Source organism: Oncorhynchus mykiss, chromosome 25 (genome assembly GCF_013265735.2).
Source record: "Oncorhynchus mykiss isolate Arlee chromosome 25, USDA_OmykA_1.1, whole genome shotgun sequence".
In the NCBI taxonomy this organism is placed as follows: Eukaryota; Metazoa; Chordata; class Actinopteri; order Salmoniformes; family Salmonidae; genus Oncorhynchus; species Oncorhynchus mykiss.
Window position 1 is genome coordinate 20,522,535 of NC_048589.1, and position 24,819 is coordinate 20,547,353.

The following is a 24,819-nucleotide window of genomic DNA, read 5'->3' on the forward strand; positions in this document are numbered from 1 at the left end:
TGGGTTCTGTTTATATAATTATTTTTATTTCCAATAAACAATCATGATTATAAGTAAACTTCAACAGTTAACCAGGAAATGTAATTTATATTTTTAAACAATTAGAATAATTCTACCTGCCTTACTCACCTCCCTCCGCGGGTTGTTGTTTTTGTTTTACTGTACTTCGGTGCGATCAACAAAGAGTTTTGTTCATGAAGATTTCATATTTCCAGTTCTCAAAATCTTTTGCCCTTAGTGACTTCTGATCAACACCACTGTTATTCATTATTTTTGCTAATTAATTATTTGCAATTATTTCTACACCTTGATTTTGAACATGGCAATATTCTGATCAGAAGTCATAAGAAACAGTTCAAGTGGAATGGCTTGTGGAGGAAAAAGCTTTACTGGGAGCATATGAGCAATAAACAGTTTTAGTAGATTTTCGCAGAAGGGGTGGAGTGCAGTTGTGTACGTCCCCTGTCTTCTTACGTACAGCGGAGCGTGGAAAGCGTCAAGAGGGAGTTATATTAATGCCCGGACATACCCCGGGTGAAGCGGGTTAGCCTTGATTGCATCTGTTTGGAAACCGGTCGTGAGCCAGGTGCCCCGTTCTGGCCGATGGCGAAGACTGCTCAAAACAAAAGTGACGTAGGTTAATCACGTGTAGTAATAGTTTGATTATGTGTTTTTAAATACAAAAGTGATTGATTTTGATCAAAATGATTTATCTCGTTTGAAAATTAGAACATATTTTATGGAAAATAAATGTTGTGTGTTTCTTAACGATGCATCATGCTGCCTTGTTGACAACATGGATGAGCGCGCAGATTACTGTTCGATTTGAGAGGGCGTCCCTCACTCACCGGTTTTGCCCGGTCACATGTCACGGGCCATAGACTGGTTTACGTTATCGAACTCCCTCAATGGTGCAGTGTCATGAAAGTGTTTGTAAACAATTCATGCAGACGGTGAGAAACGTAAGCTATTATGCCATCAAATTTCTATATAGAACTCATTATATGACACGTAACATATTGTCGTGCCATGTCAGTTGAGCTATATTCAAAAGAGCGTGGCAGACAAACTAGTTCTAGTCCAAGATGTTCAAGAGGTTCATGCTAGCTTGGTCGTGCTAACATTAGCTAGCTAACAACCCCAGACGAGAAACAAGTCGATTATGTGGGGATTTAATTTAATAGCTATCGACATACCCTGGTAAGCTTGTCATACTAGCTACATATTTGTAATCAAACTAAAATAACCTAGCAGTATTGTCAAACCATTAAAACCTATCATATTTCGCCGGATCCTTTCAGTTGACGGTATGGACAGGATTATCAAGCGAGTAACGTTAGACACCCGGTTTGCGCAAACAATGATGTGATGCTAGCTAGAAATTGCCACCCATTCTTTATAGATATTAACCCGACGCTTGGAAGTCAGGGTGGTGTCACCCACATGCAGCTACCAACAGTAATGCTGTCTACTTTTCTTCCTAGGAATGACAACAATATTGCTATGGTACTGGTACTGAAGTCTTAAGTCTTAACTTGTTATCTAGTGTGGTGTTCAAATGTGAAGTTGAGTTTCAAACTTATGTTCCTTTTCATTGATAGGTACAGCAAACTGAAGTTGGAATTATCGCCACATATCTCCATAGAAACCATATAATTCTCCCTGTATGTATAGGATGTTTAAGCTGACATTTTCCTGATTGTAAATTGCCAGGATGACAAGACCGATACTACCCATGCTTATGATAAATATATAGTTCTCCAACATCCTTTTTCTCCATATTTGGAGCCATTTGGCAGCCACCACAATTATCAGACCAACATGCCTTGGCCATTTTCTGAGTCTATAAAGAAGCGGGCATGCAGATACCTTTTGCATCGGTATTTGGGCAATTTCCTACAAGAGAAACTGAGTTTAGATCAGCTTAGCTTAGACCTCTATCAAGGCACTGGATCCCTGGCACAAGTGCCGTTGGACAAGTGGGTAAGTTCAACCGTTGTTGTGTAAACAAGTAATAGCAATGGCATAATTGGATTTGTTTTGACATAAATGCTTTGTGTGTACCTTTGCCTGAGTGCTATTTCTTCCCCTTCAGTCTTTGAATGAGATTTTGGAGTCAGTGGATGCCCCCTTCGAGGTAATAGAGGGCTTCATCCAGACCATCTCCCTGACCGTACCATGGGCGTCCCTGCTGCAGGAGAACTGTGCCCTCGAGGTCAAGGGACTGGAGATGGTGTTCAGACCCAGACCACGCATGGGTAAGAAGACACCTCCATTTGTTTGTTTCTTCAGCATCATTGTACTATGGCTGCCTGCTACAAGTGCGCACACAGCTAACTAGCTAACGATTCCACATCGACTACAAATTGAATAAATCATGTTGACCATGACTGTTTCTTCATGTGTGCCCCTAGCATCAGGTTTGGAACCCATGTACTGGTCCAGCTTCATGACGAGCAGCATGCAGCTTGCCAAAGAGTGTCTGAGCCAGAGACTAACGGATGACTTGGGGGAAAGCTTTCAGCCACTAGAGGGATTGGAGAAGTTTGCAGAGACCATAGAAACAGGTGCAGTACAAAGTTACTGTACAATAAGTTAACACTTGATTGGGCCTTTTTCCCAAGGATCAATAGGGTTGATTATGATTTCTACTTTCATTTCTGTAGTTCTGAGAAGAGTCAAGGTGACTTTTTTGGACACGGTTCTCAGAATAGAACATGTTCCAGAAAACTCCAAAACAGGAATCGGTCTTGAGATGCGAATCAACAAGTAAGTTAGGTTATAACAATTACTTGCACATTCGAGTAGTGTCCAATAACTTTCGCTTAGGTATTCCTGATTTTATTGAGCAGTTTACAGAGCTTTCCACTCTTTACGTGAGCTCTTAAATCCTTATCTGTTTTGTGTTGTTCAGGATTGTTTATTGTGATGAGACGGGCGAGGAGAGCTCCAGTGTGAATGTGCACCAGCCCACCACGTTTGCACATAAGAACCTGCAACTGGAGGGAGTCACCGTCTTCTGGGACGAGTTTTCAGAGGCGGCCAGAGCTGGCTTCAAATCCTCACCCATCCCAGCAGTGGGTCTACATCCAAATAATTGCATGTGTAGTTTTAAGCACAGATAACTGATACTCACTCGCTCTTCCCTTTTCTGCACACCCTTAGGAGACAGAGGCCAAGTTATCCCCCAGCTGGAACCCCAGAATAATCTGTGAGCCACACCCCCAGTTCACGGAGCCTGTTTCCTCTGCAACACCCTTTGAACCCATGCAGATTGGTCACCTTAGTGGCAGAATCGATCTGTCGCTTGTCCTGAAACAGAACCAAACCATGCCTGGAGCAAAGGTTGGGTCAGCATTCTCACACGATTGAAATGGCACAGCAGCTGTGAAACTTGGACACACTGAAATGCTCAGAATGTCTTGGTCTTTGAAAGGGTTTTTTTGTTTTTCAGTTGGATGTTGATGGACAGATCAGTACAATGATTGTGCTGCTATCTCCACGGCAAGTTCACCTACTCCTGGACATGTTTGGAGTTTTTTCAGGCTCAGGTGGGTTTAATGATTGCAATTTAATGATGATATCTTAAAAGGAGCTGCCTCAGAGGTTGTTGAGTGAAACACTATAAGCCTCTGCTTTTGTGTCCGAAGGTGGGCCGGAGTGGGGGAAGGACAAGAGGAACCGTCCAATGCAGCAAGAGGATGAGTATCGGCTCCACATGGAGTTAAACCGCCTGAAGAAGGACTCAATGATGGCCGTGGAAGACCCTGACCTTTTCGAGAGCCAGACCACCAGAACTGTGTCCAGCCGAGGTTCAGATGAATTGTTACCTCCAACCACTGTTTAATAACCTGATGACTTGTATTGAGCTTTTTGGTAGTTATTATAGGTTTATATCTAAATATCATGACCAATTGTTTGATCTAGTTTCTTTCTTGTTGGAGCAGAGGATGTCTTCTTCTCCATGGCTGACATGGACATGTCTCACAGCCTGTCATCCCTCCCCCCACTGGGGGAACCGCCCACTGTGGACCTGGACCTGTCACTCAACAGTAACTACTCCCCCTCTCCAGGAGAGTCTCCCTCTGGCAATGCCACGGTACGTCTCACTAGACTTAGTAAAATAATCTTAGCCTGATCTAATGACATGGTTATTGTAACATAGTGTAATTCTTTGTTCCTTTGTCCTCTAAGAACCTCTGGGACGATTACCTTGATGTGCCTAGACAGAGGGAGAAGCAGACCCAAGAAAGCCCTTTCCTGATGCGGGACTCACCACTACAACACAAGCTGCTGAGACAGACCTGTAAGAACCAGGATACACTGTCACTACCATTTAGAATAAACTGAGCAGAGTGTTTACAAGTCAGTAATTCACTCCTTTTGTACTATGTTTCAGCCCACCCAACCAAAGCCCATGGTGATGAGTCCAGGCCGGAGCTGGTCTTCAGGCTGACACTGGGGAGCCTGGCTGTGTGTGTTCTCCACATTGACCCCTTGCCCCCACCAGATGCTGCCCCCAGCCCCCTGGCCCCCATGGCTGCTGACTTCTTCAGGGTTGTCTGCTCCGACCAGCTCCCCCCAGCAGGGTTCATCCAGTTACGCACAGCGTTTGACGATGCCTGCCCCTATGACCACCTCAGGTGAATTTATTGAAATATTTTGCACTCCCCTGCCATCTTAGTAACCTGACTGACTCAATCCCATGTCATATGTGTCCTCTATATCTCCAGGTTTGTGGCTCAGGGGATGAAGGTGACATATGAGCATTGTCAGGGCTCCAGCCTACACAGCTTCAGCACAGACGTGTCCCTGGGCCAGATGGAACTGCTGGAGTGTCTCTTCCCCTCTGAGGCACAAAGGGGTGTGTCCCTAAGAGGGGTCCAGTACACAGAGGTAAAGGCCCTCCCCACCAACAACATCCACAGTGTCCCAGTAATCAGATTACAACACATGCGCATAACAGATATCATAACAACATAACAGATGTTTAATTCTATTTTTGGATCTAGGCATAGATGGCATGTGCTTGTAGAGATGTTGATGTTCTCTCGGTCTGTCCCACCTCAGCTCCTGACATTTGATACCCCTGTCACCACTGAGGCACCATCTGCCACCTGCCTCCACCTGCTCTACAAACTGTCTGAACGTAGAGGGCCGCAGGTAAAAGCAATCTTAGGGAGATTAAAAGCTGCAGTGAATGCACCGTAATTAGATTCCCAGTTCCACAACCCAACTTGCCATACTCTCAAGTAACTCCAACTTAATTCTGCATCAGTCATGCATTAATGTCAAACTGAGATTTGTGTGCGTCTCAAGTTAGTATTCGGCCCACAATGTACAGTATGTAGCAAATCCTGTACAGTGCCTGATAGAGTAGCCCCTTACATGCTTTCTTCCAGGGTGGACAGGTGCGTCTGAGCACCATGCCCAGGAAGGCTGACTTCCAGGTGGAGCTGGGGGCGGTCCGCTCTGAACTGGACATCAGCATCGTGGACCGCCTCAACTCTCTGCTACAGCCACAGAAACTGGTCACCACAGAGATGATGGCCTCTCACATGTACACATCCTATAATAAACACATCAGCTTGGTGAGGACTGTCTTAATACCATCTTTACACAGTCATAGCAGCGATTTTACCATGTGTTTAAGGAAGCTGCCTATTATTGCAATAATTATGAAAAAGTAAATCACCTCAATTTTTCCATCCACCCCATAGCACAAGGCCTTTACAGAGGTCTTCCTTGATGACAGCCGTACTCCAGCCAACACTCACGTGTCGATAAGAGTCAATGCTCCTGTGTTGAGCCTGGTGGTGCGCTTCCCCATCCCAGACTTGCGTTCGGACCAGGAGAGAGGCCCCTGGTTTAAGAAGTCCCTGCAGAAGGAGGTTCTGTACCTGGAGCTGGAGGACCTGGAGGTGAAGACAGAGTTCACAGGCGGCAGCTCCCCAGAGCAGACAAAGATGGAGCTCACCTTCAGAGAGCTAGTCGGTATGTATGTCACCCAGCTGCTAACGGACAGGTTAGCCTCAAAACCAGAACCACTTTTGATATATATCATTTCTGTATTCATTTTTCATCCATTCGCACAGGGAAGTTCCAGGAACAGGAGGACCAGCCTGCAGCCAGGTTCCTCAGGGTCTCCCACACCATGGATGGAGACATGACCACCTCTGACAGTGGGAAGTTTGACTGGCCCAGGTACTGTACATCTGTCCATGTAGTTCTGTACTGCTTCATGTCATACCTACACCTTGTCCCTTAGATGTTGTGAAACTCTCCTTACTAACCCTCCCCTGCCCCTCCAGAGTGGTGCTGAAAGTCAACCCCACCGCTGTCCACTCCATCCTGGAGCGTGTGACTGCGGAGGAGGACGAGGGGGCTGAAGGCCACTCCCCTGAGGAGGAAGAGGAGGAGGAGGGGGGCGGTGCCCACTCACTGAAGGATGTCTGTGATTTTGGGAAGCCTGAACCCTCCCCCTTCTCCTCACGCCGGGTCATGTATGAGAATGAGGAGGTAGGAGCACATTTATTATTGAAACGCTCATTTGAACATAATTAGGACTGATTGATCAACATTTAGGTAGGACTGGTAATTAAGGCAACTTGAATGATTGACATTTCTTCCCCTCTCCTTTAGATGGTCATTCCTGGGGATGTGGCTGAAATGACAGAGTTCCAGGAGAAAACCATGAGCAATTCCCGTTTTATCCTAGAGTTGTGCTTGCCAAATGTGCAATTATCATTACCCAACAAAGCCTTTTATGAGAAACTGCATAACAGGTACTGTGCACAAAAAACTGGGGAAACTAATCAAATGTATTATATTTTTATTATTATTATAATATTATTATGATAATTTTACAATGTCTATAATCAACTCCCCCTCTCTTGCAGGATAAACAATGACCTGCTGTTATGGGAGCCCAACGCTCCCTCGCCTGTGGAGACAGTAGAGAACATGCCGTATGGAGTAGGGCTGTCTGTAGCCAGCCAGCTGATCAATGCTGCACACTACACCAAGGACAGCTTCAGCCCGTTCCGCTCCACTGGCCCTGAGGGTGAGACTCTCCCTACATAGTTCAACCAACATCTGCTGCATCTCAACCTCATTCATGGTTTTCATACGCAGCTGCAAGTCTGTAGTGCACTCTGTTCTGTGCATTAATATTATTGAGATGTACTAATGTACCAGGTAAAAATGTACTGAAACGTAATGGTTAAAATGTTATTCCTTCATATCAAATGAACTGCAACTTTCCCCACCCATATGGCTGTGGTGTCCTGTGCCTGTAGAGGAGGACAGTGGATCGGAGGAGGAGACCATGCACCACTACACCCCTGCCTCTGAGCAGTGCTTCAGATCTCGCAGGAAGAAGAAGCCCAAAGCCCAGAGCAAGACCTCCCAGAGCCTGTTCTCTGTAATCCTCACTGTCAACCACGGCCTGGTGGCTCTGCAGACCAGCGCTAAGGTAACCCTGAGTTACAATGATCTGTCATTTCTCAGTTACATTGCATTTAAACAGCTGGGTATTCTCTGAGACTGTTTGCCTGACTGGTCCCCCAATTTGTATTTTTATTTTCCAGCAGGAGGATAAGACTATATTGAATAACCGACATGGAGAGTTCTGGTTGGAGGTGAAGAATGGGGTCCTGTTCAGTGTGACACAGTACGAAGGCTACAAAGACAGGCACTACATCTGCTTCCACACCAGCAACATCTGTCTCTATCACCAAGGTAAGACTGGAGATGTTAAGCCTGGGCACACATTTGAGGTGGAGCTTCATAGATCCCCTCTGCAAATGAGTCAATATGCCATTGTTCATGGGGATGCCACTGTGTCTGTTACATTGTATGGGTTTATATCTCTACCTAGGTCTGGTGGAAGGAGACACCCCAGTGTCCGACATCAAGCTGCCTTGCAGGACGCGTCCTCATTGGCTGGAGCCGGCCATCTACCCCTCTGAGACTGATAGGGCGTCCCCTTCGGAGGGCATCGGCCTGGAGGACCACAGCATGCTGTCTGTCGCCGTCAAGATCTCCTCCCAGAACACGGAGCGCAATGTCAAGGTAGGTACACCCCATTTACATTTCTACTATTGGTGTGCATTAACTTGTGCCAGTGTTTCAAACACTAGTCTGTTGCTTGAGAAAGAAAAGCCATGTCATTTTTGACAGACGGGGAGATATATGCTCACTGTTAGTATGTGTTTCCTCTGCAGGAGTTTCTGGTTGCAGTGGGAGTGAGAGGGACCACACTCCAGCACCGAGTGGTTCCCCCCAAACTGGGCTGGTATGACCAGGTAAACACAACACATGTCCATCCAAGGTGTTTGTGTACGATCTGAGGCCACAAAATTAAGCATCCCTTGGATGAAATTAACCATACTCTTGTCTGATCAGTGTTTCTTTGTTGTGTGTAACAGATTGTGGACTTCCTGAATGTGTCTGATGAGCCTGTGTTGGGTTACATCCCGCCTGCCTCAGTCACCACCCTTCATCTGCACCTGTGGAGCTGCTCATTGGACTACAGGTGCTGTTGACTAGACCAGTGTTTACCAACTCCAGTCCTCGAGTACCCCCAAAAGCACACGTTTTTGTTGTTTCCCCAGCTTAAAATACCTCATTCAACTCATTTAGGGCTTGATGATTAGTTGGTAAGTTGAATCAGGTGTGCTTGTCCAGGTCTACAATAAAAATGTGTTCTGTTGGGGGTACTGGATGACTGGAGTTGGGGAAATAGTGGACTACACTACAGTGTAGATAGGTTACAAACGTGACTTAACTCGGCTGTGTATCTGGATCAGTGGTTCCCAAACGTTTTAAAGTCCCGTACCCCTTTGAACCTCCAGTTGTGTACAGCTCTAGCACCAGGGTCAGCGCACTCTCAAATGTTATTTTTTGCCATCATTGTAAGCCTGCCACACACACACACGATACGCGATACGGTACATTTATTAAACATAAGAATGAGTGTGAGTTCTTGTCACAGCCCAGCTCGTGGGAAGTGATAAAGAGCTCTTATAGGACCAGGGCACAAATAATAATATAATAATAATCAATAATTTTGCTCTTTATTTAACCATCTTACATATAAAACCTTATTTGTTCATCAAAAATAGTGAATAACTCACCACAGGTTAATGGGAAGGGTGTGTTTGAAAGGATGCACATAACTCTGCAATGTTGGGTTGTATTGGAGAGATCTGTGTCTTAAATAATTTTCCACAGTCTGTACCTGTTTATAGTTTTCATGCTAGTGAGGGCAGAGAATAGGTACGAAATTGCAAAGGGCATCAGTGTCTTAACAGCTTGATTTGCTACGGCAAGAAACTGAGCGCTGCCCAATCCAGAAATCTGGCAGTGGCTTCTGATTAAATAAAATTTTCACAGAACCGCTTGTTGCATTTTCGATGAGGCTCTCTTGTTCAGATATTGGTAAGTGGACTGGAGGCAGGGCATGAAAGGGATAACAAATCCAGTTGTTTGTGTCATCCGTTTCGGGGAAGTACCTGCGTAATGATGCACCCAGCTCACTTAGGTGCTTCGCTATATCACATTTGACATTGTCCATAAGCTTGAGTTCATTTGCACCCAAAAAATCATACACTGATGGAAAGTGTAATTCCTGGATTCAGATCATTCAGATCATCCAGATCGGCCAGTCATGTGAGAAACTCGTCATCATGCAAGCAGTCAGACAAGTGAAAATGATGGTCAGTAAAGAAAACATTAAGCTTGTCTCTCAATTTTAAAAAAAATGGGTCAATACTTTGCCCCTTGATAACCAGCGCACTGTTGTAAAAGTGTTACATGGTCGCTGCCCATATCATTGCATGATGCAGAAAATACACGAGAGTTCAGGGGCCTTGCTTTAACCAAGTTAACCATTTTCACTGTAGTGTCCAAAACATCTTTCAAGCTGTCAGGCATTCCCTTGGCAGCAAGAGCCTCTCGGTGGATGCTGCAGTGTACCCAAGTGGTGTCGGGAGCAACTTCTTGCACGCACGTTACCACTCCACTATGTCTCGCTGTCATGGCTTTTGCGCCATCAGTACAGATACAAACACATCTTGACCACCAAATTCCATTTGATGTCACAAATCTGTCCAGTACTTTAAAAATATCCTCTCCTGTTTTTTAAAGTACTGGACAGATTTGTGACATCAGATGGACTTTGGTGGTCACGATGTGTTTGTATCTGTACTGGTTTGCAGAAGAGGATGTCTTCCTTAATTGACCCCATAAATGTAACAGACATATACCAGGAGCTGTACCAGGCACGCCACGTCTGACTCATCCAGCTGTTCACTGGCTTGGATGCAAAGTAATAATTGTTTCAAAACATCTCCTGCCATTTCACTGATGCGTCATGAAACAGTGTTGTTTGATGAAGACATTGTCTATAGTTTTTTTGGCCTTTTCCCCCAGCATTGTCCCAGCCACATCCGTAGCAGCAGGAAGAATGAAGTCCTCCACAATAGTATGGGGCTTGCCTGTCCTAGCCACTCTGTAGCTCACCATATAAAACGCTTTTAGACCCTTCTTATTAATGGTATCTGTTGCTTTTAAACATGTCTTACTACTTGAATGTTGTCTTTATTATCGCTCAAAAAACTCCTGTGGCTTATTTTTAGAATTGTCATGTTTCGTTTCTAAATGTTTGCGCAAGAGTGAAAGTTTCCTGCGAGAAAGTTAATGTGATTGGATGTTAATTGTTTGACTAGGCTAACTGTATTTGACATTGTTATTTTGCTGAACACAAGATGGTTTAATTTTATTTTTGGCAGTGAAACGAGGCTAGTCAGGTGAGGGGAAAAAAACCTCACCCAACTTTATAGCCCCGTTGGAAAATATAAATGTACTGTTTTAAATGTGTAAAAATATATATTTTTAATAAAAAATAAATAAAAATGGGAATCACATTTTTATTTGGCGTACCCCCGACGGCATTGCGCGTACCCCATTTTGGGAATACCTGATCTGGATGATTGTATTTTAACATGGTGTATATCCTCTCTGCAGACCCCTGTACCTGCCACTCAGGTCTCTGTTGGTCGTGGAAACATTCAGCATCTCCAGCAGTGTCTCCTTAGACCACTCATCCTCCACTCTCAGGTACAGTTGCAGCACTGGACAATGACAGGAATTCAGAAGTTGGACGTTTATGTGTTTCAGTATGTATTTTGTGCTGGTTCTAGGATCATTTTGGATGAAGCAGCGTTGTTCCTCTCTGACAAGAGCAATGCCGTCTCTGTAAATCTAATGCGAGGTGAGACAAACTCTGGTAAAATGTGTTATTCAAAGATGCTTTAACATATTCTCTATTTAAACAGATTTGTTTGGACCAGTAACCCATGTCCTTTATCTCCCAGACTATGTGCAGGTGGTAGACATGGGAACATTAGAGCTGAGGATCACTGCTGTCAAACCTGGAGTGGACGGAGAATTGGTAAGAGCTGACAACCTCTGTTGATCTATGAGAAAAGTCTTTCCAACAGCAAGATGGCACCGTTGATCCAGTCTTCTCACTGTCTTTTGACAGACTGAGCCCAGATTTGAGCTGCGCTGCTCCAGTGACGTCATCCACATCAGAACGTGTTCAGACTCCTGTGCTGCTCTGATGAACCTCATCCAGTATGTGGCCAGCTATGGAGACCTAGTGCCCCCTCCTGGGCCAGAGGCCAAAAGCACCAGTTCCAAGCATAGAGCCAAGGTCAGCATTTATACCCCTCAGATACATGTATGATTTATCATAGCCATTACGCTATATCAAACTGTTGCCTTGAGAGTGAAGAGCAGTGACCGGGCAGTGGAGAATTTGTTGTATCTGTAAATTGTGAGGCTTATTTATGACTCAACATAGCCATTACAGCATATCAAACTATTGCCTAGAGAGAGTAGACCAGTGTGGACTGTGTAGAATTTATACTGGTGTAAATATTGTCGTGAAGCAATGGACTACTGTCTGCTGACTTAAAATGGTGTTCATGTCCTTGTTTGTTTGGTCAGTCGGAGGCTTCAAGCCGGCCCCCTTCCCAGGCCCCTCCGCTCCCCGACGCTGAGCAGCAGATGCTGCAGGACCTGATGAGTGAGGCCATGGAAGAGACAGACAACCAGCACAGCCTGGCTTTGCAACACAACGGTGAGACTACATACAACTAAAACGACTTGACATTTACTACATGCATAGTAGTTGTCTGAGTGATTTTACGTTGTCCTTACTCTCCCCCACAGGCATTCATGAGGAGCAGAATCATGACCTCGACCAGCCTCGCTCTGACCTCTTCCTTTTCCCGGACGAGAGCGGAAATCTGCCACAGGAGCTGAGTCCCACTTACCCTACGCTCCACTCACCCCTCATCACCCCTGCCCCTATCCTGGTCCCAGAGACCGACGACTTCTGTATTCTAGAGACCCCGGGCTCCAGAGCAGACGTAAGAGCATGCATCTCATACACTTACTTACTCAACATGTTGAATAACTTGTACATTTTTAGTGTCACTCCATTGCATTGGTGTGATTGGTGTGTTTGTCTCAGGATCGGGACGAGGAGCCCGTGGTGAACAAGTTAATCCCAGACTCCATTGAGATCAAAGACGACCACTTTGGCCTGCCCCTGGACAGCAGCGACTCCAGCAGGGGAGCCCTGAACTTCCCTGTCCCAGAGCTGCGCTACCTCATAAAGGAGATCTCTGTCATCTGGCACCTGTACGGTGGGAAGGACTTTGGGACCTCCACATTCACCTCCTCTCCAGCTAGAAGTTGGGGGTGAGTGTGTGTGCTTTGGACTGTTCAACTGTTTTTTATTACAACAACAATACTGGGAGATGTGAACTGAGATGGTGTGAAATGTCAGGATGGCTTGAGAAGAAAATGGATGTAATGGTCAAAAGGTGCAACAGATGATCAAGTGTCCTCTGTTAATGTTTGGGTTATGTTGAAGGTGTACCCCACACAGCTCCCCCTCCCAGACCCCAGTCAGACAGGGCAGGGGTGGAGGACGGGCCGGGGGAGGGCGGGGCAGGAACCCTGACGTCCTGATGGAGATCCAGCTCAGCAAGGTAAGAGAACATGACACAACCCCCCTCTCCTGTAACTATACAACATGTTGCCTATGAGTCTGAAGCTAAAGTTTAGGACCTCTTGCTCTTTTCTCAGGTGCGGTTCCAACATGAGGTATACCCCCAGGCCCCGGTGGCCTCTGGGTCGGCGGCGGACCAGCCTGTGTCCCGGCAGGTGCTCATCGTCCAGGACCTGGAGATCAGAGACAGACTGGCCACCTCCCAGATGAACAAGTTCCTGTACCTCTACTCCAGCAAGGAGATGCCCCGCACGGCCCACTCCAACATGGTGAGGGACACTGGGCATCTAGAGTAATGTCCATGTGACTGTGGTCACATCAAAGACATGGTAGTGGATGAGGCTGAATGCGTTTTTGTTTTCTTGCAGCTGACAGTTCGGGCTCTGCACATGTGTCCAGAGACGGGTCAAGCACCCCAGGAGTGCTGTCTGAGAGTCTCACTCATGCCCCTTCGCCTCAACATCGATCAGGTGAGCCAGAGAAAAACATGCTGGTTTTATCTAGTTAATCATACATCCTTCTGAGGTTTGCAAAATATTTCAAAACATGGAAATTGGTAGGCTTTCACATGCTCTCATTTAACACGTTTCAGTTTTAATATTGATCCCTTTGAAATGACACAGGGTTTTTATTTTCATGTAGGATGCATTGTTTTTCTTGAAAGACTTCTTTGCTAGCCTTGCTGCTGAAGTTGAGATGTTCTCTCCACCTGATCAAGAAGGTATAATATCCTTGGCTAGAGGCTACTATTATATGAAATATGTAGCCTATTGAATAGCATTTTCATCACAGCTTTAATTTCATGATTTGTCGCTGAGCAAAATGTTGACCCTCAATGATGCATTTGTTGGTCTGCAGCACTGTGTGTTTCAATGAAGAAGCCGTCTGCCCCAGAGGTCTCGTGCAGCTTCACTAAGAATGGAGGTGGGAGCCAGGACCCTGCCCCCATCATCTCTGTGCCTGCACAGAGCCGCTCCAGCCTCAGTCTCAACGGCCTCACCCTGCCCAGTAACAGCGACTCTGGGGAATCTGAGGTTGCCACTGCATCATCCTTCACTGACCAGCCCATCTTCTTCAGGTAGATGTCCTTACTATGTGTAGAGGTGGACAGGTACACTATACAGTCGTATGAAAAAGTTTGGGCACCCCTCTGAGGCTGCATAATAATTTACTCTGTCGTCACAGAAAATGATCACAGTGGCATGCCATTTATTTTGCACCAATCATGAGAAAAGGTATTTAAGGTGGCCAATTGCAAGTTGTTGTTCTCTTTGACTCTCCTCTGAAGAGTGGCAACATGGGGGCCTCAAAACAACTCTCAAATGACCTGAAAACAAAGATTGTTCAACATTATGGTTAGAGGAAGGCTACAAAAAGCTATCGCAGAGATTTAAGCTGTCAGTGTCCACTGTGAGGAACATAGTGAGGAAATGGAAGACCACAGGCACAGTTCTTGTTAAGGCCAGAAGTGGCAGGCCAAGTAAAATATCGGAGAGGCAAAGGCGAAGGATGGTGAGAACGATCAAAAACAGCCCACAGACCACCTCCAAAGACCTACAACATCATCTTGCTGCAGATGGTGTCACTGTGCATCGTTCAACAATTCAGCGCACTTTGCACAAGGAGAAGCTGTATGGGAGAGTGATGCGGAAGAAGCCTTTTCTGCACACACGCCACAAACAGAGTCGCTTGAGGTATACAAACGCACATTTGGACAAGCCAGATTAATTTTGGAATAAGTTACTGTGGACTGATGAAACAAAGATTGAGTTATTTGGTCATAACAAGGGACGTTATGCATGGTGGCAAAAGAACACAGCGTTCCAAGAAAAACACTTGCTACCCACAGTAAAATTTGGTGGGGGTTCCATCATGCTGTGTGGCCAGTGCCAGTACCGGGAATATTGTTAAAGTTGAGGGTCGCATGGATTCCACTCAATATCAGCAGATTCTTGGGAATAATGTTGAAGAATCAGTCACAAAGTTGAAGTTATGCCAGACAACGACCCAAAACACTGCTCAAAATCTACCCGGGCATTTACGCAGAGGAACAAGTACAATGTTCTGGAATGGCCATCCCAGTCCCCAGACCTGAATATCATTGAGAATCTGTGGGATGATTTGAAGCGGGCTGTTCATGCTCGGCAACCATCAAACCTAACTGAATTGGAGATGTTTTGTAAGGAGGAATGGTCCAAAATACCTTCACCCAGAATCCAGACACTCATTAGAGGCTATGGGAAGCGTCTAGAGGCTGTTATTTTAGCAAAAGGAGGCTCTACTAAATATTGATGTGATTTTTCTATTGGGGTGCCCAAATTTATGCACCCGTCTAATTTTGTTTTGATGCATATTGCACATTTTCTGTTAATCCAATAAACCTAATTTCACTACTGAAATATTACTGAAATATTATTTGATAGATCAAAATGAAATTGCTGATCCAAACGCCCAATTATTTATAAATGGAAATCATGGAAATTGTCAGGGGTGCCCAACTTTTTCATACGACTGTATATACAAAAGTATGTGGACAGCCCTTCAAATTAGTGGATTCAGCTATTTCAGCCACATCCGTTGCTGACGGGTGTATAAAATCGAGCACCCAGCCATGCAATTGCCATAGACAAACATTGGCAGTAGTCTGGCCTTACTGAAGAACTGTGACTTTCAATGTGGCACTGTAATAGGATGCCACCTTTCCAACAAGTTAGTTCATCAAATTTCTGCCCTGCTAGAGCTGCCCCAGTCAACTGTAAGTTCTGTTATTGTGAAGTGGAAACATCTAGGAGCAACACCGGCTCAGCGGCGAAGTGGTAGGCCACACATGCTCCCTGAACGGGACCGCAGAGTGCTGTAGCGCAAATAAATCGTCTGTCTTTGGTTGCAACACTCACTACCGAGTTCCAAACTGCCTCTGGAAGCAACATCAGCACAAGACCTGTACGTCGGGAGCTTCATGAAATGGGTTTCCATGGATGAGCAGCAGCCACGCACAAGTCTAAGATCACCATGTGCAATGCCAAGCGTCGGCTGGAGTGGTGTAAAGCTCGCCGCCATTGGACTTGTGGGAAATCTTAATGCTACAGCACACAATGACATTCTAGATGATTCTGTGCTTCCAACTTTGTGGCAACTGTTTGGGGAAAGCCCTTTCCTGTTTCAGCATGGCAAGGTCCATAAAGAAATGAATAGAAGCAAGTCCCCGCAGCAATGTTCCAACATCTAGTGGAAAGCCTTCCCAGAAGAGTGGAGGCTTTTATAGCAGCAAAGGGGAGACCAATTCCATATTAATGCCCATGATTTTGGAATGAGATGAGCAGGTGTCCACATTGTGTTTATTGATGTTGTTAGCAAATGATTCAATATTTGTTTTCATTTGTTTGGTTTCCCTCAGAGAGTTTCGGTTTACTTCTGAAGTTCCCATTCGTCTGGATTACCATGGGAAGCATGTTTCAATGGAGCAGGTATGTTGTTTTAACAATCTCTTAAAAACACTGCATACACATTCAGTTTTGTGTTTAGTGATTCCAGTGTTGACAGGCTTGACAACTGGTGTTGTCCAGTTTACATATTGTGCAATATTTTGGTTCACAAGCTCTGATGGATAAGCACATTCCTTATAAGTATAACATTTCTTACCCTCACAGTAGCACATTTTGCTCATGTTTCCTACGCTGTTCCTCTGTTACAGGGAACGTTTGCTGGTATTGTGATTGGGTTGACACAGCTGAATTGCTCCGAGTTGAAACTAAGGCGGTTATGCTACAGACAAGGGTAGGTTTAATCAGTACAGTCCCCTCATATTAGTATGATTTGTTATCATTGGACCTACCAACACTTAATTGGGTCATTCTTTATGTTAAATGATGACACACAAGCTATCTATGTATAGTATGAATAATACAGTATGCAGTAACTGTGAGGACATTATTGGTTTTCTTCCAGACTGTTGGGAGTGGATAAGCTCTTTGCCTATGCAATAAATGAGTGGCTGAACGACATCAAGAAGAACCAGCTGCCAGGACTGTTGGGTGGAGTGGGACCTATCCACTCGCTGGTACAGTTGGGTAAGTAGGACATGTGTATGTTGATAAACTGGTTTTGAGGCACTAATGCCTTCACCTATTAATCAGACAGCATGTTGCATGTGGTTTAATTTGCAAGGGCTTCCTTAAATGATTAACTGGATCTTTGTAAGAAGATTCTGTCTCAGCCTCTCAGCACCACACAAGATACAGTGACAAAGGTCATGCTTTTGGCCAATTTAGCCAAACAGGAAATTAGTCTGTAAGCTTTTGGATCAACATAAAAAATACTATTGTTATGCTTACACACAACAAAAATATAAACGCAACATGTAAAGTGTCTATCCCATGTTTCATGAGCTGAAATAAAAGATCCCAGGAACTTTCCGTATGCACAAAAAACGTATTTCTCTCAAATGTTGTGTACAAATTTGTTTATATCCCTGTTAGTGAGCATTTCTCCTTTGCCAAGATAATCCATCCACCTGATAGGTGTGGCATAGAAGGAGAAACTGATTAAACAGCATGATCATTACACAAGTGCACCTTGTGCGGGGGACAATAAAGGGCCACTCTTAAATGTGCAGTTTTGTTGCACAACACAATGCCACAGATGTCTCAAGTTGAGGGAGCATGCAATTGGCATGCTGACTACAGGAATGTCCACCAGAGCTGTTGCCAGAGAATTGAATGTTCATTTCTCTACCATAAACCGCCTCTAACGTCGTTTTAGAAAATTTGACAGTGCGTCCAACTGGCCTCACAACCGCAGACAATGTGTGAACAGAGTACCCCATTGAGGTGGTGGGGTTATAGTATGGGCAGGAATTTACTACGGACAACAAACACAGTTGCATTTTATCAATGGCAATTTGAATGCACAGAGATCCCATAACTAGATCCTAAGGCCCATTGTCATGCCATTCATCCACCACCATCACCTCATGTTTCAGCAGGATAATGCACTGTCCCATGTCTCAAGGATCTGTACACAATTCCAGAGACCACAATAAACAGCCTGATCAACTCTATGCGAAGGAGATGTCGCGCTGCATGATGCAAGATACTAACTGGTTCCACTCCCCTACTTTTTATAGGTATCTGTGACCAAGGGATGCCTATCTGCATTCCCAATCATGTGAAATCCATAGATTAACCCTAATTAATTTATTTCAATTGACTGATTTTCCTTATATGAACTTTAATACTTGAAGTGTAAAATCTTTTACATTTGCGTTTGTATTTTTGTTCAGTATGTATGTTAGAGTACTTTTTTTAATGTATTAATAAACTAAATTAAAGTCAGAAATCCAGATTTTTTTTTGTTGTATTGACCAAATAAAATGTTCCGCCTGTTCAGTTCAGGGATTTAGGGATCTGGTGTGGCTCCCAATAGAGCAGTACCGGAAGGATGGTCGGGTTGTACGGGGATTGCAGCGGGGTACTGCTTCCTTTGGCACTTCCACAGCTATGGCTGCTCTGGAGCTTACCAACCGCATGGTGCGGACTATCCAGGTATAAACACACCTTGGTCCAGATAGAATATGTAGGTTGTGACTGTCCTGCATCTCAACTTCTGTGTTAGCAGTTTGTCAGGCTCCATAATGGAATGCAAAATTATTTGTGCTCTTCAGGCAGCAGCAGAGACTGCCTATGACATGGTATCTCCAGGATCCGATGAGAGGGAAATTAAGAGAATAAAACGGTTCTCTCATTACCGATTTGCTCATCAGCCAGTTGACCTAAGAGAAGGAGTAGCCAACGCTTACAGTGTTGTAAAAGAGGTAAATTGCAAGATGCTAGCAATTTGCATCTCATCTGCTTTTAGTGCTGCTTAAAGTGTAACACACTACAAGATTGAGTACAGAATGAAGTTACTTATCAGGACTGTTATAAATCATGTTCAATGTGTGTATCCCAACAGGGAATCACGGACACTGCTCTGACCATCTATGACACGGCCACACGGGAGCATGAGCAGCGTGGGATGACCGGGGCAGTGGGTGGGGTCCTTAGACAGCTCCCCCCAGCTGTGGTCAAGCCTCTCATCATGGCCACCGAGGCCACCTCCAACGTACTGGGGGGCATGAGGAACCAGATCCACCCAGACGCACGCCAGGAGGAATCCCAGAAATGGCGGCAAGGGGAGGAGTGATTGTCGACTGCTGTCCAATGACTGAAGAGATGATTGTGCAGAATCAGAGGGCGGTGTATTTTGTTTGAGAACACACTCCGTCTCAGCTGTTCAAAGGCCTTTTGAGTCTTACAAGCTGGAAGGATCTGGCTCTGTAGATTTACTTTTTGATGCAAAAATTTGAATCACATTTTATTTGTCACATGCTTCGTAGACAACCGGCGTAGTAGACTAACAGTGAAATGCTTACTTCCGGGTACTTTTCCAACAAGTTAAAGATCAGATAAAAAATAAAATAGAAATAGTGATGCGAGGAATAAATACACAGTAAATAACGAGTAAAAATAACATGCAGTGCCTTCAGAAAGTATTCAGAATCCTCTACTTTTTCCACATTTTTTAAGTTCCAGCCTTATTCTAAAATTGATTAAATTGTTTTTTTCCCCTTCTCAATCTACACACAATACCCCATAATGACAAAGCAGAAACAGGTTTTTAGAAATTTTGGCTAATTTATTAAATGTATAAAAACGGAAATATCACATTTACATAAGTATTCAGACCCTTTACTCAGTACTTTGTTGAAGCACCTTTGACAGTGATTACAGTACTGAGTCTTGAGTATGACGCTACAAGCTTGGCACACCTGTATTTGGGGAGTTCCTCCCATTCTTCTCTGCAGATCCTCTCAAGCTCTGTCAGGTTGGATGGGGGCGCATCGCTGCACAGCTATTTTCAGGTCTCCAGAGAAGTTCGATCGGGTTCAAGTCTGGGCTCTGGCTGGGCCACTCAAGGACATTTAAAGACTTGTCCAGAAGCCGCTCCTACGTTGTCTTGGCTGTGTCTGAGGTCCTGAGTGCTGTGGAGCAGGTTTTTGTAAGGATCTCTCTGTACTTTGCTCCGTTCATCCTTCCTTCGATCCTGCCTAGTCTCCCAGTCTCTGCCGCTGAAAAACATCCCCACAGCATGATGCTGCCACCCCCATGCTTCACCGTAGGGATGGTGCCAGGTTTCCTCCAGACGTGCCGCTTGGCATTCAATCTTGGTTTCATCAGACCAGAGAATCTTGTTTCTTACGGTCTGAGTCCTTTAGGTGCCTTTTGGCAAACTCCAAGCGGGCTGTCATGTGCCTTTTACTGAAGAGGGACTTCCATCTGGCCACTCTACCATAAAGGAAACAGGATGCACCTGAGCTCAACTTTGAGTCTCATAGCAAAGGGTCTGAATACTTATGTAAATAAGATATTTCTGTTTTACATTTTTCTAAATCTGCTCAAATCTCTAGCAACCTGTTTTCGCTTTGTCATTATGGGGTATTGTGTGTAGATTGCTGAAGGAAAAAAAATATTTAATCCATTTTAGAACAAGGCTGTAATGTAATAAAATGTGGAAAAAGTACAGGGGTCTGAATACTTTCCAAAGGCACTGTATAGGGAGTAGAAAATAACATGGCTATATACAGGATGGAGTATATAGCCAAAATGTAGTGGTGCTGAAAAGTCAGCTCTGGTGTAAATAAAACACAATTCATCTCGTAGACTTGTTGCAGTTTGAACTAGTGTGAATCGGCTTGTGTTAACTTCCTAGCACATTTTCCCCTGCAGTGCCTTCATGGTAATATACTGTTGTAATACCATATGTTAGATAGAGGGACTCGTAGGAGCAGTTAATGTAGAGTCATAGAGGTCACTGTCATATGTCCCTCCCTACTGTGGATCATAATTAATTACCTATAGCTTTGAGGATAGGACTGGATAGTTTTGAATGTTGAGAATCTTTCCATAACGGTAACAGTGAGGAAAAGTAATATACCATGTCCTTAAAAGGGACAGAGATGAGGAGTGGTGTCTGGAAGCTCAGCATTTCATTGAATATTTTTTTGTAACAATCGTGATAACAGCAAGTCTGTAGTTTGTCATATTCAAAATGATCTTATCCTACTTGGTGTCAAATAACACTATATCTCGACCAGAGATGATGTAAGCTATTGAAGTGTATGTCCCCTAACATTTTATAAGGTTTAGCATATGTGGGTATGTATGTGTGAGCTTTATAGCATTCTATGTAACATTTCTTGCAGAGAGCATCCGAAAAGACTCTCAGCATTGTGGAATGTGTTGCGGTAAAATGTATAGATCATCTGCACTTTTAATTACAAGTGATGTGAAGGTCACTTGTTACCAGTACAATGGGGGTGTTAGACTTTTTCCTGATTTTATGGCTGTTGTCTTCTAAGTACATTTATAAGAGAATTGCAGGCTGCAGTCGTATGGTATAATTGCCTGTGTAGCAAGTTCTTTAATGTGTGAAGTAGACTGCTTCTCAATTTTACATTTTTCAAATGTCAGTGTGAAACTTTATTTCACTATACATTTACCTAAGTTGGCTTGTGCTGTCTGGTCTTAAATATCGTTCCCATGTTTGAAATATTGGACTAGTTTTTTTTGGCCTATGTGCTTATTTTGGAGATAGCTCATGTGATAATGCAGCCTTTACATTTGCTCTACACCCCTGAGTTGTTTTGGACAGTAGTTCATTACAAAAATGTTTAACTGTAATGGGAATTGTAATGCATGTGATAATAGAGAATATTGTTTATTGTACATAGGTGTACAGTTGATCTTCACAATTTGTATTTAAAGCATGAAATATTCTTAAAAGTGAAATAAACTAATGTCCACTGAAAGATATTGCCTTTTGAGAAGGAAACCAAAGATTGTGGCCAAACGTTATCTCCTTTATAATAATGTTCATCAGTGGAGCATAAAAAATAGGAGACAAGTGCAGAGCCATTTGGTAAATTTGTTGTACTACTCACATACCGTACTTGTGCAGATATTGATACAACGTAACCTTACAATAGTACATTGTCATGCCCAATACTATCACAGCTTATTAAATAGACACATTTGAAATTTGTGACATACGTCTACTGATTTACATTGTTTCTCACCTAACCACCTGCTAATAGTCGGAATTTGGCATCTCCATTATAATGCAAGTCAAAAGTGTAAGTCTGGTTTGGAATGGCGTTTTATTTCACAATGGAAGCACAAAGAGTAAGCTAAAATAGTTACGGTATATTCCTGAATTAGTCAGTCAGTGGAGAGTTAAAGTGACAGTACTTGACCGTAGTTTTATGGACACAATCAATACTTTTTTCCCTTACAGTGCTATATTTGTACCATATAGTGTCGAGGGGCCCCACGCAAACTTTTTCATTCAAACTCATCTGTTTTGAATGCTATAGACTCTCGTGAGTAGATCATTTTGTATGGTGTAATATGTATGTCCAAAATGACAAAAACGATTGGATTTAAGTTGATGGGCTGCTCTATGTAAGGGCCGTCAAAAGGGCAGCCACCCCCCCCCCGAGTGTAACCTCTGTGGATTTGGAAACTAGAAGTGCTCCTGAGGAGAATGGACCCCTTTTTACTGTGACACAACATACAAATAATTTTGTATGGTGCAATATGTGTATGTCCAATATCAAAAACTCTTTAAGGGGTGCAAATTGAGCAGCAACATTCCTTGGGGTGTAAACTCTGTGGATTTGGAAAATAGAAGTGCTCCTGAGGAGAATGGACCAAACGTTTATTGCGACACAACGTACAGATCATTTTGTAAGGGGAAATATGTATATGTCCAATTTGAAAAAAATATTGGATTTATACTGAACAAAAATATAAACACAACATGTGAAGATCCCAGACATTTTCAATATGCACAAAAATCTTATTTCTCAAATTTTGTGAACAAATTTGTTTACGTTTCTGTTAATGAGCATTTCTCCTTTGACAAGATAAGGGGTTGGCATGTGGGAGTGGAGTTGCAGGGTGGGGGATAGAATGACAGTCAAAGATAAAAGTATAAAAAATAAAACATAACATAAAAGTACATTTGAATGACACTGAGGGGCGTGTTTTTACATCTCATACCAGTTTGCCTGAGGCTGATGCCTTGCAGGTGTTTGTACATGTACATATACAGACACAATCAAATGCACATGCACACAGGTAAATAGTGCCATACATACACTCAAACATATTCAGTTGGCCTTGCTGTTATGATTTTTTGTTGATTTTTGTTTGTTTGAAATTTGTGACATAAGTCTACTGATTTACATTTTTTCTCACCTAATCTTCTCACCTGCTAATAATCGGAATTTGGCATCTCCATTATAAGGCAAGCCAAGAGTGATATCTTAGTTTTTTGCATAGTTTTCTGTTTTCCTTATTTTTTGTGTGTTTTTTTCCCCTTTTGTTCAGTTGTTGGTGCATTGGGGGGAGATGAATGGATTTTTTTTTTCTGGGGGTGGGGGCTCGGATGGTTGAGGGGCAGCTCTTGGTGAACTGTGGGTGGGAGATTGGGCCGGTGGCTGATGGATCGCTGGTTCCGGTCCCCGTTTTTGATCTTGTGGGAGATCTGTCGACGTGCCCTTGAGCAGGGCGTTGACCCTGGTTGCTTATGTGTGTTGCTCTGGATGGAGTCTGTTAGATGACTGTGGCTGAGGTCTTAATGAAGAAATGCCTATGTATTGTTATGTTGTAAATGTGAACCTAAATTAATGCCCCCATTTCAGATTACTCTGACGTTCCCAATGATTTATGAAAACTTGCTTGATGGGTCGATGTCCTCATTGTGGTTTTACAGACGTGTTTAATACGTTTTATATGCACACTTTATTAGAATAGTTATGAAATGAACATTGATAGATTTGGTAACGCTTACTTATTTTCCCTCGACTCCAACACCATTCGATGCATTGAACGGATGTGGGTGTCTACGTTAGGGTGCTAATTTAAAACTCACAAAAGTCTTGAGGTCGATACATAAGACGTTTAAAGAGCAGTGTGCGGGTTTCTTCTTATTTCTCATCTTATTCACCTATTACCATGCACCTGCAAAAAAATATAGCTCAGATGTACGAGTGCCTATATCATTATCTCTGGTAGTTTATTTTATTTATAATTTGTTGACGATTTACAAGATTATGTCGAGATGCATCGATTCCAAGAATGGCAGAGGATCTTACGACAAGTTCAACTGGCTAGCTAACGTTAGTAAGCGTACGTCCAGCTCAGAATGGCCAGTGGGTGCAGTGATTGCTCAGCGGGGACATCAGTTTGCTAGTAGCGTCTGTAACAACTTGAGCTGTTACAGTTTATCATCAGGCTGCTGCAATGAAATTGGTTTCAAATCTGTTGCAATTATGTGACCAGGAAGCTATCTAGGAATGTTACTTTGTAACCGCGCGCGCACCAATCGGACTTTGAAGTTCGCTGACTAAATCAAATCAGTTTATTGGTTGCGTACGCAAAATCAATCAAATGTATTTATCAAGCCCTATTTATATCAGCAGGTGTCACGAAGTGCTGTACAGAAACCCAGCCTAAACCCCAAACAGCAAGCAATGCAGATGTAGAAGCACGGTGCAGCGAAATGCTTATGTTTCTAGCTCCAACAATGCAGCACTATCTATCAATTCAACAACAATACACACAGCCCCCCCCCCCCCCCCCCAAAAAAAAAAACTGCGCGTTATGGTGTGTTCAAGAAAATTTGAAACT

At 43.7% G+C, this 24,819-nt stretch overlaps 1 protein-coding gene across 5 annotated transcripts; it reads left to right on the top strand.

The window, feature by feature from the left end:
• The first annotated feature begins 530 nt into the window (after window positions 1-530).
• LOC110505561 (autophagy-related protein 2 homolog B) lies at window positions 531-19,655 on the top strand. 5 transcript variants are annotated; one of them, XM_021584862.2, is made up of 43 exons: window positions 531-633; window positions 1,602-1,983; window positions 2,096-2,258; window positions 2,415-2,567; window positions 2,667-2,769; window positions 2,915-3,077; window positions 3,166-3,345; window positions 3,455-3,551; window positions 3,651-3,812; window positions 3,948-4,099; window positions 4,195-4,306; window positions 4,400-4,643; window positions 4,734-4,896; window positions 5,071-5,163; window positions 5,403-5,591; window positions 5,721-5,994; window positions 6,096-6,204; window positions 6,312-6,519; window positions 6,643-6,785; window positions 6,900-7,063; window positions 7,299-7,474; window positions 7,590-7,740; window positions 7,880-8,073; window positions 8,226-8,306; window positions 8,430-8,536; window positions 11,029-11,121; window positions 11,205-11,275; window positions 11,379-11,455; window positions 11,549-11,719; window positions 12,016-12,148; window positions 12,241-12,440; window positions 12,545-12,774; window positions 12,950-13,067; window positions 13,165-13,356; window positions 13,456-13,557; window positions 13,730-13,808; window positions 13,946-14,165; window positions 16,485-16,554; window positions 16,782-16,864; window positions 17,036-17,157; window positions 18,476-18,630; window positions 18,750-18,899; window positions 19,040-19,655. In XM_021584862.2, exons 2-43 carry the CDS (start codon window positions 1,822-1,824, stop codon window positions 19,268-19,270), a joined length of 6,240 nt encoding a protein of 2,079 aa, XP_021440537.2. In that variant the 5' UTR covers window positions 531-633; window positions 1,602-1,821; the 3' UTR covers window positions 19,271-19,655. The 5 variants fall into 5 exon arrangements, with proteins under 5 accessions (XP_021440537.2, XP_021440534.2, XP_021440535.2 ...); XM_021584859.2 differs by lacking the exon at window positions 531-633 and adding an exon at window positions 661-962; XM_021584860.2 differs by lacking the exon at window positions 531-633 and adding an exon at window positions 661-953.
• The last annotated feature ends 5,164 nt before the right edge of the window (window positions 19,656-24,819 follow it).

What these genes read in the sequence shown, in the direction of transcription:
- LOC110505561 (XM_021584862.2), top strand. Translation starts at nt 1,822, where the DNA reads ATGCCTTGGCCATTTTCTGAGTCTATAAAGAAGCGGGCATGCAGATAC. An exon ending in CTGGAGTGGACGGAGAATTG is followed by an intron (nt 11,456 to 11,548) that starts GTAAGAGCTGAC and finishes GTCTTTTGACAG; the next exon opens with ACTGAGCCCAGATTTGAGCT. An exon ending in GTTCCAAGCATAGAGCCAAG is followed by an intron (nt 11,720 to 12,015) that starts GTCAGCATTTAT and finishes TTGTTTGGTCAG; the next exon opens with TCGGAGGCTTCAAGCCGGCC.